This window comes from Centropristis striata, chromosome 16 (genome assembly GCF_030273125.1).
Source record: "Centropristis striata isolate RG_2023a ecotype Rhode Island chromosome 16, C.striata_1.0, whole genome shotgun sequence".
Taxonomy (NCBI): Eukaryota; Metazoa; Chordata; class Actinopteri; order Perciformes; family Serranidae; genus Centropristis; species Centropristis striata.
In genome coordinates this window covers 31,224,194-31,242,720 of record NC_081532.1, presented here as the reverse complement: position 1 = coordinate 31,242,720, position 18,527 = coordinate 31,224,194, and the positions used below count along the sequence as shown (strand labels likewise).

Sequence of the window (18,527 nt, the reverse complement as noted above, 5' to 3'; positions counted from 1 at the left end):
TATAAACAAAGCGTGTTTAAACCTTTTAAAACATCAATACACAATGGACATTTCTGGTCCCCAGTTCTATCTTATAGACTGTAGAGGATTTAAAGTATGTGGTTTATATGTATAGTCAAATACAAACACTAGTGGTAAAAGCAGTGGTGGAATGTAACTAAGTACATTTACTCAAGTACTGTAAGTACAATTTTGAGGTACCTGTACTTTACTTGAGTATTTCCACTTTATGTAACTTTATACTTTAATACATTTTTAGGCAAATATTGTATTTTTTACTCCACTACATTTAGCTGACAGCTTTAGTTACTTTTTTAGGTCAAGATATGGATTTAACATAAAATGTATTTTATTTATTTATTTATTATTTATTATATATATTACCATTTTTAACTATCTAATGCCTCCACTTCCCTATTTGAGATAAAAATGTTTTACTCTTAACAGAAATGTTGGTTATTTGGAAGCTATAGCTACTGTTCAGATAAAGATTTATCATATTATCATCATTGTATCAAATTACTTTACACAAGATGTTGTATTGAGATGGATCAAACTACCCATCAGTACACAAATAAGGTAAAATAAGCTCTGCCTTGAACAGCTGCACCATTAAGATGCTGCCTACATGCTACTATATCAAAGATATAACTTCAATAATATAACACTCTACAAGGGGTATTACTGCATAAGAAATGCATTTGATAGCTTAAAGTACATTTGGTGGTAACACGTCTTCACTTTTACTTAATGTAATGGACAGTGGCGGTTCTACACAGGGGCCTACAGGGGCCACTGCCCCTGTGAAGAAGCCCTTGGCCCCTGCTGTGGCCCCTGTGTCAATTTAATAATAAAATGATCAATTTATAATGATGAACAATTCTTACCTATTTTCTGTTCAAACAATATCTCATCATACACAAAATGAACCCAGAATGTGTACATGGTGTAATAGTTTAATTGTGCAATAAAAACTTAGTACTAAAGTAATTGTGCACAAAAATTAGAAAAAATAATAAAAAATAAAAAATATTGTTGGTAAGTCTCATTGTTTCAATCAGTGTATTTGTATCTTCCAAATATATTTAAATTCCATTTTTTAAGGGTTTGAATGCTTAAATATCATCTTTGCCATTTTTTAAAGTGCCCCTCTGATTAAATACTGGCCCCTGCTTGGCCCCCACAGTAAAACTGGTCTGGAACTGCCACTGGTAATGGAGTATTTCTAAATTGTGGCATCACTACTTTTACTTAAGTAATGGATGAATGGGTCTACCATCACTGCCTCTGACCACTTACATCACACTTACACAATGATGTGCCAGTGATCCAAGTACATGCCCGCACCGAACTGTTCAGGAACTACACAGCATGGTGTAAGAATAATGTCTACTGCCTTTATTACAATACCTTTAGTACAAGTATATCGCATACTAACAAATTTTATGTTCTTGTTTCAACTCCCATGGCAGCAAATCACTCATCATGTGAATATGTCAGTGATGGGAAAAGTGTTCAGATCCTTACTTAAGTAAAAGTACTAAACCACACTGCAAAATTACTCCACTACAAGTAAAAGTCCTGCATTCAAAACTTACTTAAATAAAAGTATAAAAGTATCAGCATCAAAATGTACTTAAAGTATCAGAAGTATAAGTACTTGTTATTCAGAATGGACCCACTCAGATTGTTTTATATTGTTTTATTTTATATATTGTAAATACTTTAGTATTGATGCATTCATATGAGTTCTACAGGCAAGGCTCATTTTAACTACTTAATGTACTGCTTTGTGCTTAAAAAAAAAAGTCTAATCACTTTAAATTTATCACATTTTTATGTTAACTCTCAACCTAAAAAGTAACTAAGCTGTCAACTAAATGTAGTGGAGTAGAAGTATAAAGTTAGATAAAATAGAAATACTCAAGTAAAGTACAAATACCTCAAAATTGTACCTAAGTACAGCATTTGAGTAAATGTACTTAGCTACATTCCACCACTGGAATATGTGTGTTGGGTGCAAAGAAAATCTTCCCAGAAATTGATATTTTTTATGTTTTTATTTCAATGACTGACAGTGATTACAGTCAAGAGGTAAACAAAAGGAATGAGCATGATATTTCCATTGACCACAGCTTTACAACAAGACATTTATCTCAAGATAGTTGCAGTTTTTAAAAGGCTTTAAATATCCAACTTTGACCAAATGCTAGACTTACGGTCCGGTTCAGCTGATGATTTGAACAGTGGACATCAAGTGGAAACATTTGTACAACTGTAGTTTTATAGGTTATGAAGGTATGTTAAGCGTATAAGTCATAACTTTTTGTGATGTTTATTGTTTCTGCACTGTTGAGAGAAGTTCAGTCCATTAGACAAATAATGCCATTATTTCCTAAACCTGAATATACAAGACAAAAAAAAGGTATAAGTGGGAGTTTAGAAACCAGATGAGTAGGCTGATAGTGTCTATGATACATTCAGGATCCAACTGAGACTAAAGGAAATAATGTTCACAATTATTAATATTTAGCCATGAAGTTGTGACGCACAGAAGTCGGTGCTTGCATTTCAAAAGCATTGTCTTTGTAATGAACTTGAAGAGACAAAATGTCTGTGATTAGAACAGTGCTGCCACTTCCAAAAAATATATTTCATTGTCTGCTCCACAGGGCAGGGTATACACACAGTTCCTCTGGTACAGTGTCAGCCACTCTCCTCATACATAAAAAGATATGCTTTAAAAACATTTTTACAGACATGTATAAATCTACAAAGCTATAATGCCAGATTTTTCTTACATTTTTTATGTTTTTTGTCAAACAAAATATTGGTTGTGCTATAATGTATAAAGAGAATATGTAACAAAAATAATACATAGTACTAGATCTGTACAAAATATACCAAACCTCTCCAACGAAGCCTGTGTCTTTACATGCGTTCAGAGATGCACACATGGGAATGATCTGTTGTGAGATATCTGGGATCCTTTTGTCTTTGTAACACTGGTACATAAAACCGATCTTTAAGCTGTGATATTTGTGGATAATTTCATCTAACTAACCTTCCTGTAGTTTCAGAAGAAGCCCAGAATCAAACTTTCATAACTCATGGTACATGTGTTTTTTATAGAAGTATAAAACAGGTTAATACTGTTAAAAAAGAAAAACAAAAGGGGATCAGCAACAGAGTCCATGTTTTACTACTTCATCGCTGGTGTTAAAGGCACAGATCAGATTTATTGAAGTGGGGTTAAATGAGGTACGTACCTGTGATGTAAAAATGTAAATAGAAACAGAGTATTTACAAACACAAAAGATTATCACAAAGGATTAGCGAATTTTTCAGACAACGTGCCACCTTTTTTGGAATCAGGGCTGTATTAGCTACAGTAGATGGCAGTCAGGACGCCCCCAGTTTGGAGAGAAGCAGGCAGGATTAACAGCATAGAAACTAAGTAATGCACTGATGTGGATGGGGACAGCAGGCAAATGTGTTTTAGCCACCTAAAAAAGACACATCTAAAAAGAAAAATCAACATAAATTTAAGTGTAGACTACTGAAGAATATTTTCACTGCCTTACCTTGCTGTCAGACAGTCTGTTTAGGGTTAGCCATTACCTTTAGGCGTGTTTCCATTAGGTACTTTTCCCTCTAGTGAGTGGGCGTGTCTTAGGAGAGAGGATCCACCCAAGATACACTCAATTTCATTGGTTAGCGGCTCAGAAAGTACATGTCGAGGCAGGAACTTTCTGAGCCGCTACTAACTAGCTGATTGGATACGGTTCAGGCGGGATATGACGTAAGTAGAATTCGACACAACCACAACGTAACTCGGCTCGCATCTTTGTCTGGTGCAGGCGTACAAACATGATTAATAGTAACCTTCTCCTCTCCTTCCATGTTGCTGTCTGGACTGTTTGGGTCTGTTGTTAGCGTCATGTCACTGACGTCACGGTCAAAATTGTCGCTGAATAATCACATAAGTGTCACAGAACTATTTACGTCACATACGAACTCCGTTGGTTAGCCGCTACAAAAGTACCTGTATGGGAACAGAGGCCGAAGGGAACTAACTAGTGGGCGTCGCCATAACACTCAACCGCTTTCCAAAAAGTACTCAGAAAGTACTCAGTGGAAACACGCCTTATGCTCTAATCATAGCCACCAGTCCTTTGAAAAAACCCCAACATATTTACCTGGTCTTTGCTGGTCTGCCGCTGCCATGATTGTTCAATTTGTTTCCGTTATTGTGTGACTTTAGTGTTTTAAAGAGTTAGTTCGATTAGAGTTAGATTACAATTAAAGTTAAATTACAGTTAGATTGTATAAATCATATGTTGATTGTAATTCAATGATTGTAAATATTGCTTTCTTTTATTGTTATTAGTTTTTCTTTTCATTTAAAATGAATAACAGAATTATAATAATTTATTGTAAATATTGCTTTCCTTATCTTGTTATCTTTTTTTCTGATGCTTGCTTTGGCAATATATACATTGTTACGTCATGCCAATAAAGCCAATTGAATTGAATTGAATTGAATTGAATAGTTCGTTTACCAAAGTCAAAAAGTGACACAAACAAACTAAACAATCAAGGCAGCGACAGACCAGAGTATCCCGTGTTCTGCAAGATAAATTATTGTTTTTGTCAATATAGTCTGGTTGAATGCTTGAATAGAGCACAACGGCTCAGTTTTCCCCCTTGCATAGACTTCCCCAGGGCTGTCTGACAGTAAGGTAAAGCTGTGAAAACACAATGTTTTGCTGCTGCCCCCGTCCACCACAATATGTTGCTTAGGTTGTGTGTCAGGACTCCTGCCTGCTTCTCCAAACTGGGGGCGTGTCGACCATCATCTCCTGTAGGTCATACACTGACTATGGATAAGTACCTCATAAAATCCCACTTTAAAAAATCCAAATTATCCTTTTAAGATTGTAAAAATGGTGTCAAACAGAGAAAGGCAGGTTATACCTATTGCACCTTTTATAAAACATTATATAGATCATCATATACATCTTCAGTCTTTCCAACTTAGTTTGGCTGTGTTGACCTCTCAGTTCTTGGTCCAGAGATTCTTTAACTTCCACTTCTTCTAATCTTGAGGAATAGAAAGGCGTTATTTGTGTTATTTATGGACCCCGGCTTCCATTTAGTCCAAGGTCAATGCTAATTACAATGACTGAGTGAGAAAATTGGTGAGAGATTTGACAGTGAGGCACAAGCTGATTTATGAGTGGCTGATTTCTTATGACATTCCTTCTTTTACAAAAGACATTTATTACTCTCCCCACACTGTCTCTGAGGTCAATTAGTGAGACAAATAAAACAAGTATGCCCCCTGAAATAGGTCGCTTTCTTAGTTTGCAGAGGCCCGTCATGTAAATGAAATAAATAACACAACAAAAAGAAAGTGACAGAGAAAATAATGTGGAAAATATATCTGCATATCAAATTGCCTTGGGTTACTGAATAAAAAAGATCAGTCCACAAAATCCCTTTAAGGCAAATGGATATCTGGTGAATACTAAATCCCATGTAATACATTCACTGCACAATTCCTGGTCCTCTTGAATGTGTGTGACGGGGTAATGAGTGTGTTCTGTGCTGAATGCAAGTGTGTGCTATTTGTAAGTATGTCTGTGTGTGTGTGTGTGTGTGTGTGTAGGGAAACGAGTTTGGACGTCTCAGCGTTACTGTTGGAGGTTTAGTGCGAGGCCCCTGGGGAGAAGGGCAGAGGGGTCTAAGGGAATCTTTGAGGGAGCAGGAAAAGCCAGAAGTCTGTCTCAGTTTCCTGTCTCCACAAGCCCAGACTCTGGGATCTCTGGGATGCATTTGTGTGGCTCGGCGGAGGCCACGAAGCCCGGCGAACAGGTGCACTTGTACGAGCCCTCCGTGTTGGTGCACTGCCCGTTCTGACATAAGGGCACCTTGTCGCTGATGTCCTCACACTCGTTTATGTCTGCAGGAAGAGGAGACATGATGAGTTAGTCAGCGGGGAGTTTTCACAGCTGTCTGCACCACATCTGCTGCCGAGTGGCCTCTGGGTGTACGAGGAGTGGGATACTGGAATGCTCAAATAATTCCGACTTTTGATTTCACTTTTACTATTCTTACTTAGCTTTTTCCTTTCCTTTATTTCCCTTCATCAGCAAATGGAGTTAAACTAAAAGAAGACTCTGAAGCTCTACTGTTGATCTACCATGGGTCCTTAAAGTGCTCAGAAAAATGGAAATTAGAACATCTCCAATCTTCGAGCTGCAATGATTGGTTGATTAATTGAAAGAAAATGAATCTGCTACGAATATGATAACTCATTAATAGTTAAAGATGGATCGTGGGACTTATAAATGCATTTTAATACATTACATTCACGCCCTTTCCAGTTCATGCAATGCTTAAAATGGGAACATCTATTATACTTTCACACTGCCTGACGAACTCTGTAGCAGAGAAGAATCTGTGCATGTTCACATGGACAGCAACTGCTTCATATTCCCATCGCTGTGACCAAAACCTCTTCCCCTCTGCTGCCTATCCCTCATTAAAATAACCGGAATAGGTGTGTTGCCGCGTGGGGATGGTGTGAAAGCCCCTTAAGCCTATGGCGCCAAGAAAATCTGTTTTTTTCTGAGCTGGTACACTGGAGATGAGGAGTTGATTTCTGGAATGGATGTTCCAGATAAAAAAGAAACTCAGCGTTCACAATAAGGATTAAACTAAAAAAAAAACAGCATTTCTGGGTGTGGCGAGCTCAGCTCATAATCCTACATCAACTGTGTTTGTGTTATTATTCTCGCTTTCGGAGTGGGGGGACAAAAAAAAAAAATCTTTCTTTTTGGCTGACCACCAGAGATCAGCCCTACACACAGGTCTGTATGTGACTGAGTGAGAGAGTGGACCACTTTGTTCAGGGGGCGGGGCTGGTCGAGGCTTCTGGTCTGCTGGTCTGCTGTCCTCTTCTATGTTAGTTTTCAAACAAGATGCCATTGGCCTCATAAGCACAGTGCTTTTACTTCACTCCTTTAATTTCAAAGGTAATTATCAGGGTCCAAGCACAGAGTGGTGCAAAAGCGCTATTATTCCTCTAACTCACTAGCAGTGAGATGTAAGCACACTGTCTTCGTAAATATCCCGCTGTATATGTGTTTTCAATGTATTTACCGCATGTTAATTGACTAATCAAGGCTCCCGGTCTGTCTGTGAGCTTCCCCTCACTCACTACAGTGGTGGTCGGTGCCTGGAGCTAAGTTGACTCTCCTTCAACGGGCTGACTGACAGCAGAAATTTACTGAAATTTACTGATTCACTGAATAGGTTTCATGTCATTTTACTATGTGCTGTGAAACATGAACACAAACAGACCGGGAGTCTTGATCAATGAACATGCATGCGGTTAATACATTGAAAACAAATCTACAGTGGGATGTTTGTGTGAGTTAAACAGCTCTCTTTGCAGAAAAGGCTTCACTAAACGGCACAAAAATAGACTTGACATGTAAAAAGCGGGGGGTCTCAGTGAGATGTGACACTCAGTGAGGATTGATAGATTTAATTGAATGGAATCCAATTTTATATGTGAGTAACAGACGTCAAAAACATTTCACATTTGCTTGTGTCAAAGGGACAAAAGCATACTAACTACTAATATGCAAAATATTCATATCCTTGACACTACCATTAACTATTTCTGTAACACATTGCCCCCAAAATCGCAAAAATGGTATTGCCTAAATGTGGTCAGCCATATACTAAGTTTTGAATTAGTCTTGTTTTTAACCAAACATGCCAAACATTCTGTGATTTTTTTTTGCTTTTTGGACAAAATAAGTGATTTTGCCGAAATGATTAATCAAGGAAATAACTGTCAACTTCATCCCAACAGAAAATACTGGTTAATTGCACAACAACTGGGCCAACTCCATGTGCTGATATTGATCATGTGATCAAAGCCCTCAAAGCGGTACTAAATGGAGGTGATTGATGAAAATGTTACGCAATGTTGTGAGCAGTAAACAATTGTTTTTAATTAGTTCCACAAAAGTTCACATATGGCCGCACAAGGTTTTCACTCAACTCCAATGTTATGTTGCACAATATCTCATCTTGTATATCTTGAATCAAACATGATGTCATGTTGCGTGTCGGCTGCACGGGCTCTGAACTTGTATTCCAGCAATCTCCAGCAATGAACTCTCAGAATGATGGTAAAATTAACAACGCGTTGGATTATGTTTCCTTTTGGCCTTCGAGTGGTTTTTCTTTCCCCTTTTTCAGCACAGGAGGTCTGATTGTCGTTTCATAGCCGTCCATCTCAAATGACCCTCCTTCTGTTTATGTCATGTTCTGCTGGGGGAAATGCTAGTTGTGATATTTATAAAAGGAGGCATGACACGAGTTGCGCGGCTCCCACATGTTTCCACAGGGTTGGAATTCAATCACTTTCCTTGGAAAAACGTCTGGCCTTGGAACTGATAAGACTGTACATGGACAGAATATTGTAATCATAGCATTTCATTACAACAAGCCAGTCTCACTTTCTGACAAAACAAACAGGGTACACTTAAAAAGATATAATATCTCATGTAATACACTGTGTGGCTAAGATTCAAGGCCTCCCTAATCTTGGCAGAGTGTGACTAGGGAATTTCAGACCAAAGGGTAACGCACGATGGTTTCAAGGAGTGCATTGCTTTCATTAGTTTCCCATAAAACATAACTTAATGCAAGGCTGTTAAACTCAAAGCTTCTCCTTGAGCTTGATGATATACTGCATGAAGGGTTACCTCACTGAAATTAATCCAAGACCTGGCTCCAGAAGGCTTTCCCTGAATGGAGAGTTCACTGTGGTTTGATTTGGAGATTCAACACCACATTTTGAAACAAGATTAAATGAGGTGATTGATTTTCTAGTGATTCAAGGAAGTCCCTGAACGTTTTCACTTGGACGGCAGAGTCTGGAGTACGTGCGGGTGGTCTGTTGAGAAAGATATGAAAGATGCCGGGGAAAAAACTCACCTATACAGGCCATCTTACTCAGGTTAAGTTCGTAACCATCAAAGCAGTCGCAGGTGTAGCCTTCTCGCACACGAACGCAACGCCCGTTTTCACACCCATTCAGGATTCCACACTCTTCCGCTCGGAGACCCTCGAAGCCATCGTAGCGCTCTGATTGGGCACAGAAATGAAGAGTACACAGGTCAAAGAAATATTGTGATATTGTAACTATTAACAAAGAAAGCCTTGATCACATTTCTACGACGATGTATTAGGGCCATTGTAGGTTAAGAGGTCTAAGACAGACTTAAATACACAGGTGTTTTTTACTTATTGCTGAGGTTTTTCCTCACAAATGTATGACTTTGTCTCTGAGAAAACCTTTTTCTTGCAACTTTGATTGTTTTTCCTGTCAATTTACAACTTTTATCTCACATTATTTTCTCACAATTCTTCTTTTTTCTGGCTGAAAATAATTCTATTTTTTCTAATACACATCCAGCAGTTGTCTATGGAGTTACAGTAGGGTCAAAAGTTTTGTACTTGAAAACATAAAACCTGAAACTGAAATTTCAAGTTTTTATCTTGAATTTTGAAAAATCAGTCATCAGTCATTTGGAGTTATGTTTCTGATCACCTGATGAATGTAAATCCCCCTCTTTTAGCTCTGAATTTGGTCTCCACCAATTACGGAAGCAAATAGCTGACTTTTTGCCTTCTGTGCTGAAAACGACACTATGGGAACTGTGAGAGTCAACCAGAACAATAAGTTGATAAGTTGCTTCTAATTATCCCTTTCACATAGATTTTTACAGTGTCATGTTATTATATAGGGCTACACGGTGATGTAGTGGTTAGCACTCTTCTGTATGGAGTTTGCATGTTCTCCCCGTGTCAGCGTGGGTTCTCACCAGGTTCTCCAGCTTCCTCCCACAGTCCAAAAACATGCACTTAGGTTTAATTGATGACTCTAAATTGTCCGTAGGTGTGAATGAAATCTCGATTGTCTGTCTCTATGTGTCATTATATACAGTACAGGCCAAAAGTTTGGACACACCTTCTCATTCAATGCGTTTTTCTTTATTTTCATGACTATTTACATTGTAGATTCTCACTGAAGGCATCAAAACTATGAATGAACACATATGGAATTATGTACTAAACAAAAAAGTGTGAAATAACTGAAAAAATGTCTTGTATTTTAGATTCCTCAAAGTAACCACCCTTTGCTTACTAGAATATAAGACATGTTTTCAGTTATTTCACACTTTTTTGTTGAGTACTTAATTCCACATGTGTTCATTAATAGTTTTGATGAATCTACAATGTAAATAGTCATGAAAATAAAGGAAACGCATTGAATGAGAAGGTGTGTCCAAACTTTTGGCCTGTACTGTATTATAATGCCTATATTATACAAAAAAAAACCCAACCCAAACATATTTGAGATAAAAACCACAGGATGCATGTACCCACCAGCATAGGGGTCCACTGGTCGTGGCTGCGGCTCTTGTGGTCGTTGAATGGGGACACGGGAAGGTGGCTGCTGAACGCTGTAGTCATTGTCATTGAAGAGAGGAACGCTCTCAGGCATGTCATAGGGTCCCGCAGGGCTGCCGTAATTGTCCCAGTACCGAGGAACAAAAGGCTCCGCAGGATCCTCCGGCCCCTCCACACCATACTCATATCCTGGCCTCTCCCTCAGACTGTCTGTGCCTCCTCCTCCTCTCCGAGGCAGGTTGCACATCACTGCGTAGTCCTCTGGACAAAGCAGCACACGGTGGATATTTGGATGTTAATAACAATGATGTATTCATACAAAGACGGTAGTTACAGTGCAATCAATGCCTTATGTTCATCCTGCTTCTCACCAGAGTCTTTCCGGGGACAGAAGGCACACTGTCCGCTCCAGGCGATGCCGTACAAGCAGCAGCATTCTGTGTATGTAGTTCTGCGTCCCGGGAGGGGTTCTGCACACATGTTGTCTCCCTCCAGACGCTGCCAGCAGATATCCATGTGCACATCATGATCAGACTCGACAGTTTCTGGGAAATAGAATGATAAAAACATAAACTAAAGATCCATCTGTTTATATCACCTTAATCTCATTCTGTGGTAGTGAAAAGAAGAAGTGAAGGCATCCAAACTGTCCATAACAATTATGCAACACTGGACAGACCCCACCTTCATGAACAGCAAAACACTTGATCGGCTGACTGATTCAAATATCTCATTTTAGACAATACACTCAAATATTTTCCCCCCAAGATGTCCTCTGGCTGCCCCACCTCGACTCTCTGGGTTTCCTGATGAATAGAAAGCTTGACTAGTTGCTTAAGTCGGTGGTTCCCAACCTGTTTCACTTGGAGCCCCCCCAACACACTAGCTAAATGGCCTAATATTTTAAAATGCAGACCAAAATATATCCCTAAGTGGGTTCATACAGTGATTATTCCATTACGTGTGTTATTATTATTCATTTTATTCATTCATTATCCTTAATCGCTTATCCACACTTGGGGCGTGGGGGTCTGGAGCCAATCCCAGCTGACACTGGGCGAGAAGTGCACCCTGGACAGGTCTCCAGACTATCACAGGGCTGACACAAAGAGACAGACAACCATTCACGCTCTCTGTTCTTTTGGACTGTTTTTTTAATTTATTTTATTTAACAAATATTTTGATAACCTCAAAGTAGGGAAAGTTTTGTGCACCCCCTGTGATCTCTGGCGGGCACCTAAGGGGGGCCCCAGGTTGTGAACCCCTGGCTTAAGCAACTAGTTAACTCAGGTAGCCGTGCTAACAGGACTGGGAGCTCGGAGCGTGGGTGAATTGTTGGTGTTTACACAGCTATCACAGGAGCTTTACACAGCTGGGGGTGTGTGGAGGTTTTCAGGCCTGAAAACAGCTGTTCATATTGACGACAGTGGTGTCAAAGTGAATGGCACACTGAAACTGAAGTGCCACATCTAAAAGGATACAAATTCTACGTATAGGGATGAAAACGGGTGTGTAAAATGACAGTCGGTGGTTATTGTTGACGTTTTATTTTTTAAATGTGTTACTATTTTTGCTTTTTTGTGTGTTATTGTTGTTTGTTTGTTCATTGTTGTCTCATTATGACTACATGGGTGTATGTGTACTTACAAGTTATGTGTGTTAATAATGGTAATAATGAGTTTATAAACTACATTACTATGTGTTATACATACATATATATAAATATTATTGTTATATAACTGAATATAGTAAATTAACATCGGGAGAAGGGGTGGGATTTAATAAGCTTTGGCTTCTTCCCACTCCTTTTGAACACAAATAAGTGTTGAGTCTTGTTGTTGTTTCATTTGATGTTGTTGTCTTGTATTTATTGTTGTTCGTTTGTTTTTAAATGTTCATCTTTTATTTTGTGTTCAAATAAATTCTCAATCAATCAATCAATCAATCAATCAATCAATTGTTGCTTTAAAATTTAAACCAAAAGCGTTGTCTTACCTTCTGTGGTATTGAGACCGATGCAGCGCCGCCGCGTGCTGTCCAGGACTAACGGAGGACTGCAGAAACAGTCGAAAGACCCGGCTGTGTTCACACACTCTCCATCCTCACAGGCCTTCCCAAAGCCACACTCATCATAATCTACAAACACATTTACAAAGAGAGACACGCAGGCAGACATCAGTGGTGGAAAGTAACTAAGTACATTTACTCAAGTACTGTACTGAAATACAATTTTGAGGTACTTTACTTGTACTTCACGTGAGTATTTCCATTTTATGTAACTTTATACTTCTACTCCACTTCATTTTGAGGCAAATATTGTACTTTTTACTCCACTACATTTAGCTGACAGCTTTCGTTACTTTTCAGGTCGAGATTTAACATAAAACATATGATAAATTGAAAGTGATTAAACTTTTAATAAAATTAAGTCTCATAACAGTATATTAAGTAATTAAATGAGGCATGTCTTTACAAAATTAAAACACTGCTTACATGAAAGCAGCAACACAAATAATCAATTCAGAATGTATTCAGAATATATAAAACAACCTGAGTGGGTCCATTCTGCATAACGAGTACGATTTTGATGCTGATACTTTTGTACTTTTACTTCAGTAAGTTTTGAATGCAGGACTTTTACTTGTAGTGGAGTAATTTCACAGTGTGATATTAGTATTTCTACTTCAGTAAGGGATCTGAATACTTTTTCCACCACTGGCAGACATAGACATGATCATTAAAAAGTGAAAACTCTACACTGTGATCATGGACACATCATCCTGGTTTCATGAAATTAAATCAAGTACCAACAGAATGACATCGCAGTATATCTCTTACTGTAATATGGGTGCTTTCAAACAATAAAAACTTAAAATAGTTGCCATTTCTTACCCACACACTCGAGCCGGATGTTGTCATAGTAGAAGCCAGAGCGACAGTAGCAGGTATATGTAGAAAAGAGATTTGAACACTGTCCATTCTTACAAATGTCTGATCCGAACATCTCACACTCATTTGCATCTGAAGAGAGAGAGAAAGATTCACACCGTGGTATTACATAAGTGGCATGGAAAGTAACAGTCAAAAAAGGGGCACCCTGCTGTACACGCCATTCACTCCTGTTGTAAGAAGCTGTCAGGACACACTATGGTTATAGGAATTAGTCAAGTATGAAGGCAGGTATCTCATTAAGCCTTGGCTGGCTGTAGAGACAGCCTTGTAAATATGGTGAAGGATTATGTCTGTCTATCTGGCTTTAAAAGTTAATGCAGGTGGAAGTAAAACTGGCTGCTGACATTGCACTTATTTGTGCCAATGTAAAATTTTGTGTTAAGCGAAGCTATAAAAGCTCAGGGATATCAATAAAACAGGTACTTCTGCAACAATATAAACACACACACATATATATATATATAATACCTATATAAGGGCGCTGTTCTCCCAGGCTTTGTGAAGAGGCAACAGCCAGGGGTAATAATCCACTGCCGTGAGGACACAACTTGTTGTAATCATCTGGAAAAGAAAAGTGGATTCATTAGTGATAGAGAAGATGAATCACATATTATAACACCTAATCAACTTTATTCAGACAAATACAGATTTTCGGAGTCTTTATGGTACCTCTTCCGGGGACAGGACAGGCGTGGATCTCACAGTTGTCCCCCCAGCCGGCCCCCACCGTGCAGCAGCACTCCTGTTTGGTCGTGTTGCGGGATAAGACGTTGTCGCAGAAGTTGGCGTCATTCAAGTTGTAGTAACACTCTTTCCTCTCCTCAGCTGAGGGAGGGGACGGAGGGACGGGAGCAGGGGGTGTCTGGTCCATATCAGCTGAAGATCAAGAAAGGAAGCATTTCTTTAGGACAGTTGGGATTTAGTCATTCAGATGTGCAAACTGATAGACCAGCCTGTTCTTCCCTCAAAAACGTCAGTATAGGTCGTGTGTACAGGCAGCGAAAAACAAGTTTTATTTACGTATTTCACCGTTCGCTGTAATGCGTCTGCTGCCATCTCGGTGACGTAGTAGTGAGTGACAGCCAAGCAAAGTTAAAAAGGCAGATTCCAAAATTTGGTTGGCGGATTGGGAGGTGGATTATGGGTCGAATAAAAGGCGGACTCTCACCCAGGAGAGCGGGGTTCGCATCCCATATGAAACCAAAAGTAAATGATTTTTAACTTAAGTTACATTATTTACGTGAATCACTTTTTTGAACATAACTTACGTTTATTATGTTTTTTACGTAACTTGCGGTAGTCACGTGATCCCTGTAACTACTTCACTTCCGGCATTTACGTACATTTATTTACTGTTTAAACTGTCTTTTATAACACCTTACCAGGACGTTTTTTGCCCTAACCCTAGGTCAGTGGTTTTAGAACATAAATCCACAGGGACTGCAGACTTTTTTACAACTGTGAGTCGACATGTGTGCTATTTTTAGAACATGCCGATGTACCGCAAGCTGTGAAATGTGAGCCGTCGTAATTTGTGGTACTGACACACGACCTCTTCTGTCGTTTACGTTGGAGAACTTTTGGATAGACTCCACATTGACTACTTTGGCCCATTGCTGTGATCTGTCAATGTCGGCGCTATCTCTGAAAAGGCGAGATTGGCCTGTGAACCAACGTAATCAGTAATCAGGGAAGCTGCCATTTTGAGTAGTTCTAATAAGCTCTTAACGGTGTAGCAACTTCTTACATTTCAGATTTCTTAATTTTCTTCAATTAATAAATTATCAGGCAACTCGAGCGCTCAGGTCTTCTGATGCAGGTATTTTAACTGTTCCTAAAGTAATCCACAAAATGAGTGAAGAAACTTTTTAACTTTTAGCTATCACGACTGTGGATCAACCTGCCTAATATTTTTCTACTTTTATTACTTTGATTTCTCTGCTGTTCAATTGTATCTTTTACTCTTTGTCTAATTTATTCATGTTTTTATCTTGTTTATATGCATTTATAATTTTGTTTTGTCTTTATGACACACTGTTAAGCCCTTCACATTGCCAGTAATACTTTTTAAAGCCATACAGTACTTATCGGTATTGTATTGAATGTATAATGTGTGTATTGCCTATCTTTCTTTTCTGATGTTTTTATTATATGTTGCCATGTATTGTCAACGTCATTTTAATCTGTAACTAGCAACCAATCTTGGCCAGGTCTCCCTCGAAAAAGAGATTTTAATCTCAACGAACTTCCTGGTAAAATAAAGGGAAATTCTACGTGGAAATAAACTTTGAAACCCTTGAATATAAAAAATGACTCACTGAAATTAGTTGGGAAATGTAGACGCTACGGTGCTTTTGACCCAGAAAAGCTCTCTGTTAACAGGTTTACAGGCCAATCTTGGTCCAATATGTTGGCGACATTGACGTACAATCCAATGGCCAACAGCATCTACGCATATATGCCTATGGCTAGAAAAGCTTGAACTCAAATCTCGCGACTGAGGTTGGATCTCCAGGTACATATTGCAAATCATCACACAGTAACAGCATCTAGTGTCCTCCGCTCTCCATCCGTAAGAGTCCACATGCCTCCAGCAGGTAGTGCATTACCCTCGCCTGCCACTGCTGAGCCTGCTCATTTGTCCAAAGGCATGGGCCCAGGCATTTCACCCTTAAGCTGCAGGCTTAGCCAAATGGAAACACTGGCATGTGAGTCAACACACCATTCACTCTCACATGATTGATTAACACACGTCAAAAGCAAACAGCGGAATGTGGCAAAAAGGTACACAAAGGCATAGTTGGGGTTTAGTGCCCAGGCAGAAGAAAAAACATCCCCGCTGAGGGCGCGCCGCTTAATAATGTAAATACGCCCAATTTGTGTACACAGACGCCTATCAAGCTGGAGATGTGATGGTGTTTCCATGACTCAGAAGCCCCTTTCTGTCATTCTGAAATTGCAATATGTTGCATATCTGTAACCTCTGCACTTCAGATGATTTTTGCACGGTAGAGCGTAATGTGTCTTTAGTGCTAATTGCCAATAGCTACACCTTATCCCTGTTTGTCTTGGTGAGGAAATAGGTTTACAGTAACTAGGCCCTCAGGGTATTTACTTGGCTCTACTGGAGGGGTTACTTCATCATTCTTTTAAGGGATTAGGCTAATAGAATTTTTTTGTAGGCAACCCACCCAGCCATAACTCTGGTCTATAAAACAAATGGAAACAGCCAGGTCGAGAGACGAGGAGTAAGTCATGTCCACCTCGTCACCCTTGTTTGGATAATGAGAGACGGCTCATTAAATCAGGGAAAACTCCGTCTCCCAATGATGGGATGGAGAATTAAGTCCCGTGGGTCACTGTGAGTGCTAGTCCTGCTCCATTACCCATGGAGCGGCACTGGCTGGTGATGGGATCAAATTCCTCATTGTCGTTGGGGCAGATGCACAGGAAGCTGCCATCGAAGTTCTCACACAGGGCCTCCGAGCCGCACAGCGCCAAGCTCATCTCGCACTCGTCCACGTCTGAGAAAGGAGACAGGAGAGGAGGGCGTGAGGTCAGTAAAGGATCAGGCACGTACGCGCAGGCATGCGGTGGACAAGGTCGTGGCGAGGTCACAAAATAATCTTTATCATGCTGAAAAAGTTATATCAGACAAATTATACTTCATGCTTTTTCCCTTTTTGCTTGTTTCTACATGTCTTTGTATATATTTTAAATGTAAGCCAAGAATCAAAAGATCTTCTTCCTGAATGCCTGATAACAGATTTTGCAGGAAATCAGTTCACCTTTCTATCAACAAAAAGCTGAAAATTGTTCAAATTTGTTAATAAAAGTGACCAAACAGTATTCACATTTGCACACAATAATTAAAAAAAAAGTTTTGTGGTATAATTTTTCATTAATTGCATCATAAATTAATCCTGAGAAAAGACCAAAACCAACAATGTGTTACTCCATCTCTCAATACTTCCAACCTTCTGTGGCTCAGCCTCAACTTTCCTAATGAAGCTGAAATTCTTTTGTTTTTGTAAAAGGGTACAAATATGTACTTTCATTAATAAAACAGCTGGCCAATGTAGTTTGTCGCAAACATAACTCAAACAGTTGTAACTAGGTTTTAGTTCAGGTTTTACAATAAAATACTTGTTAGTATGATTAATTCATTGTTGGTTCGAGTGTTTTCATATGTAATTTTTACCCCTTTTCAACCAACGCAAACCTAGTTCTAGTGCAGGGCTGGTGCTGGTTCACAGTTGTTTCAACTTGCAAACCGTCTCAGAACCTGTTTGCGTCATTACGTCACTGTATACGTCTGTATTTGTCTCCGCTCTTTCAGCAAGTATAATAACAACAATGACAGTCTACATCGTCTCTTTACAAAAGTTGCTCCTGGCTTTGTGAGGTCAAGGACTGAAGGGCCCTTGATCAAGGCAATAAATAATCTAACACATAATATGAATGTTTAAATTGGTCTTGTTGGTCATGATAATCCCGCCCCCAGTCCCTGATGTAAGTGGTTCATGGTTCGAGACCAGCATAGACCGCTCTGGAACCAGTTGTCGTGGCCGAGAGCTGTTTTTTTTGGCAGTCGAAAATCGAGGAACTGGTTCATGATTAGACACCGGCCCCACAACTGGCGCTGGAACTGCTTTAGTCGAAAGGGGTATTAGAGAACATACAGCATTTATACTCAATTTAGGGTGCTGGGTGACCTGCCAACCATTTCCATCATTCACAATTAATATAAATTGCTTCACAATGGGGTTTTTTTCATACTGTAATTGTAAATAAGGTGCCAGAGTGCATAAAAAAGAGCCAGTGTTGGATCCCATGGACAGAGGTCTAGGCCTAGTGTCAATCCTTGTGCTATGTTAATTTAGTCAATAAGTCAATTCATTTGAATGTCAAAGAAATAAAAGTTATGGGCCTTTTTGTATGTTCATTTATTTTACCTGATTAATATTATTAATGTTTGTTTATTAACTGACCACTGGCCTCCTGTCATTAAGTGAGAGTGGCCGCAGACAAAGCAAGTAGAGTATCCCTGATATACAGTACAGGCCAAAAGTTTG

At 39.2% G+C, this 18,527-nt stretch overlaps 1 protein-coding gene across 1 annotated transcript in view; it reads right to left on the bottom strand.

Annotated features, from left to right (window-relative positions):
* Nucleotides 1-4,158: 4,158 nt before the first annotated feature.
* The window catches only part of LOC131987769 (latent-transforming growth factor beta-binding protein 2-like), a 103,262-nt gene continuing 88,893 nt past the window's right edge, over nt 4,159-18,527 (bottom strand). The window contains exons 34-42 of the mRNA XM_059352631.1: nt 16,839-17,088; nt 14,122-14,328; nt 13,921-14,013; nt 13,393-13,521; nt 12,496-12,636; nt 10,872-11,045; nt 10,477-10,761; nt 9,022-9,171; nt 4,159-5,965 (exon numbers count right to left, since the gene is read on the bottom strand). Coding sequence (XP_059208614.1) covers nt 5,790-5,965; nt 9,022-9,171; nt 10,477-10,761; nt 10,872-11,045; nt 12,496-12,636; nt 13,393-13,521; nt 13,921-14,013; nt 14,122-14,328; nt 16,839-17,088 — 1,605 coding nt within the window. The 3' untranslated portion in view covers nt 4,159-5,789. The remainder of the gene's footprint in view (nt 5,966-9,021; nt 9,172-10,476; nt 10,762-10,871; nt 11,046-12,495; nt 12,637-13,392; nt 13,522-13,920; nt 14,014-14,121; nt 14,329-16,838; nt 17,089-18,527) is intronic.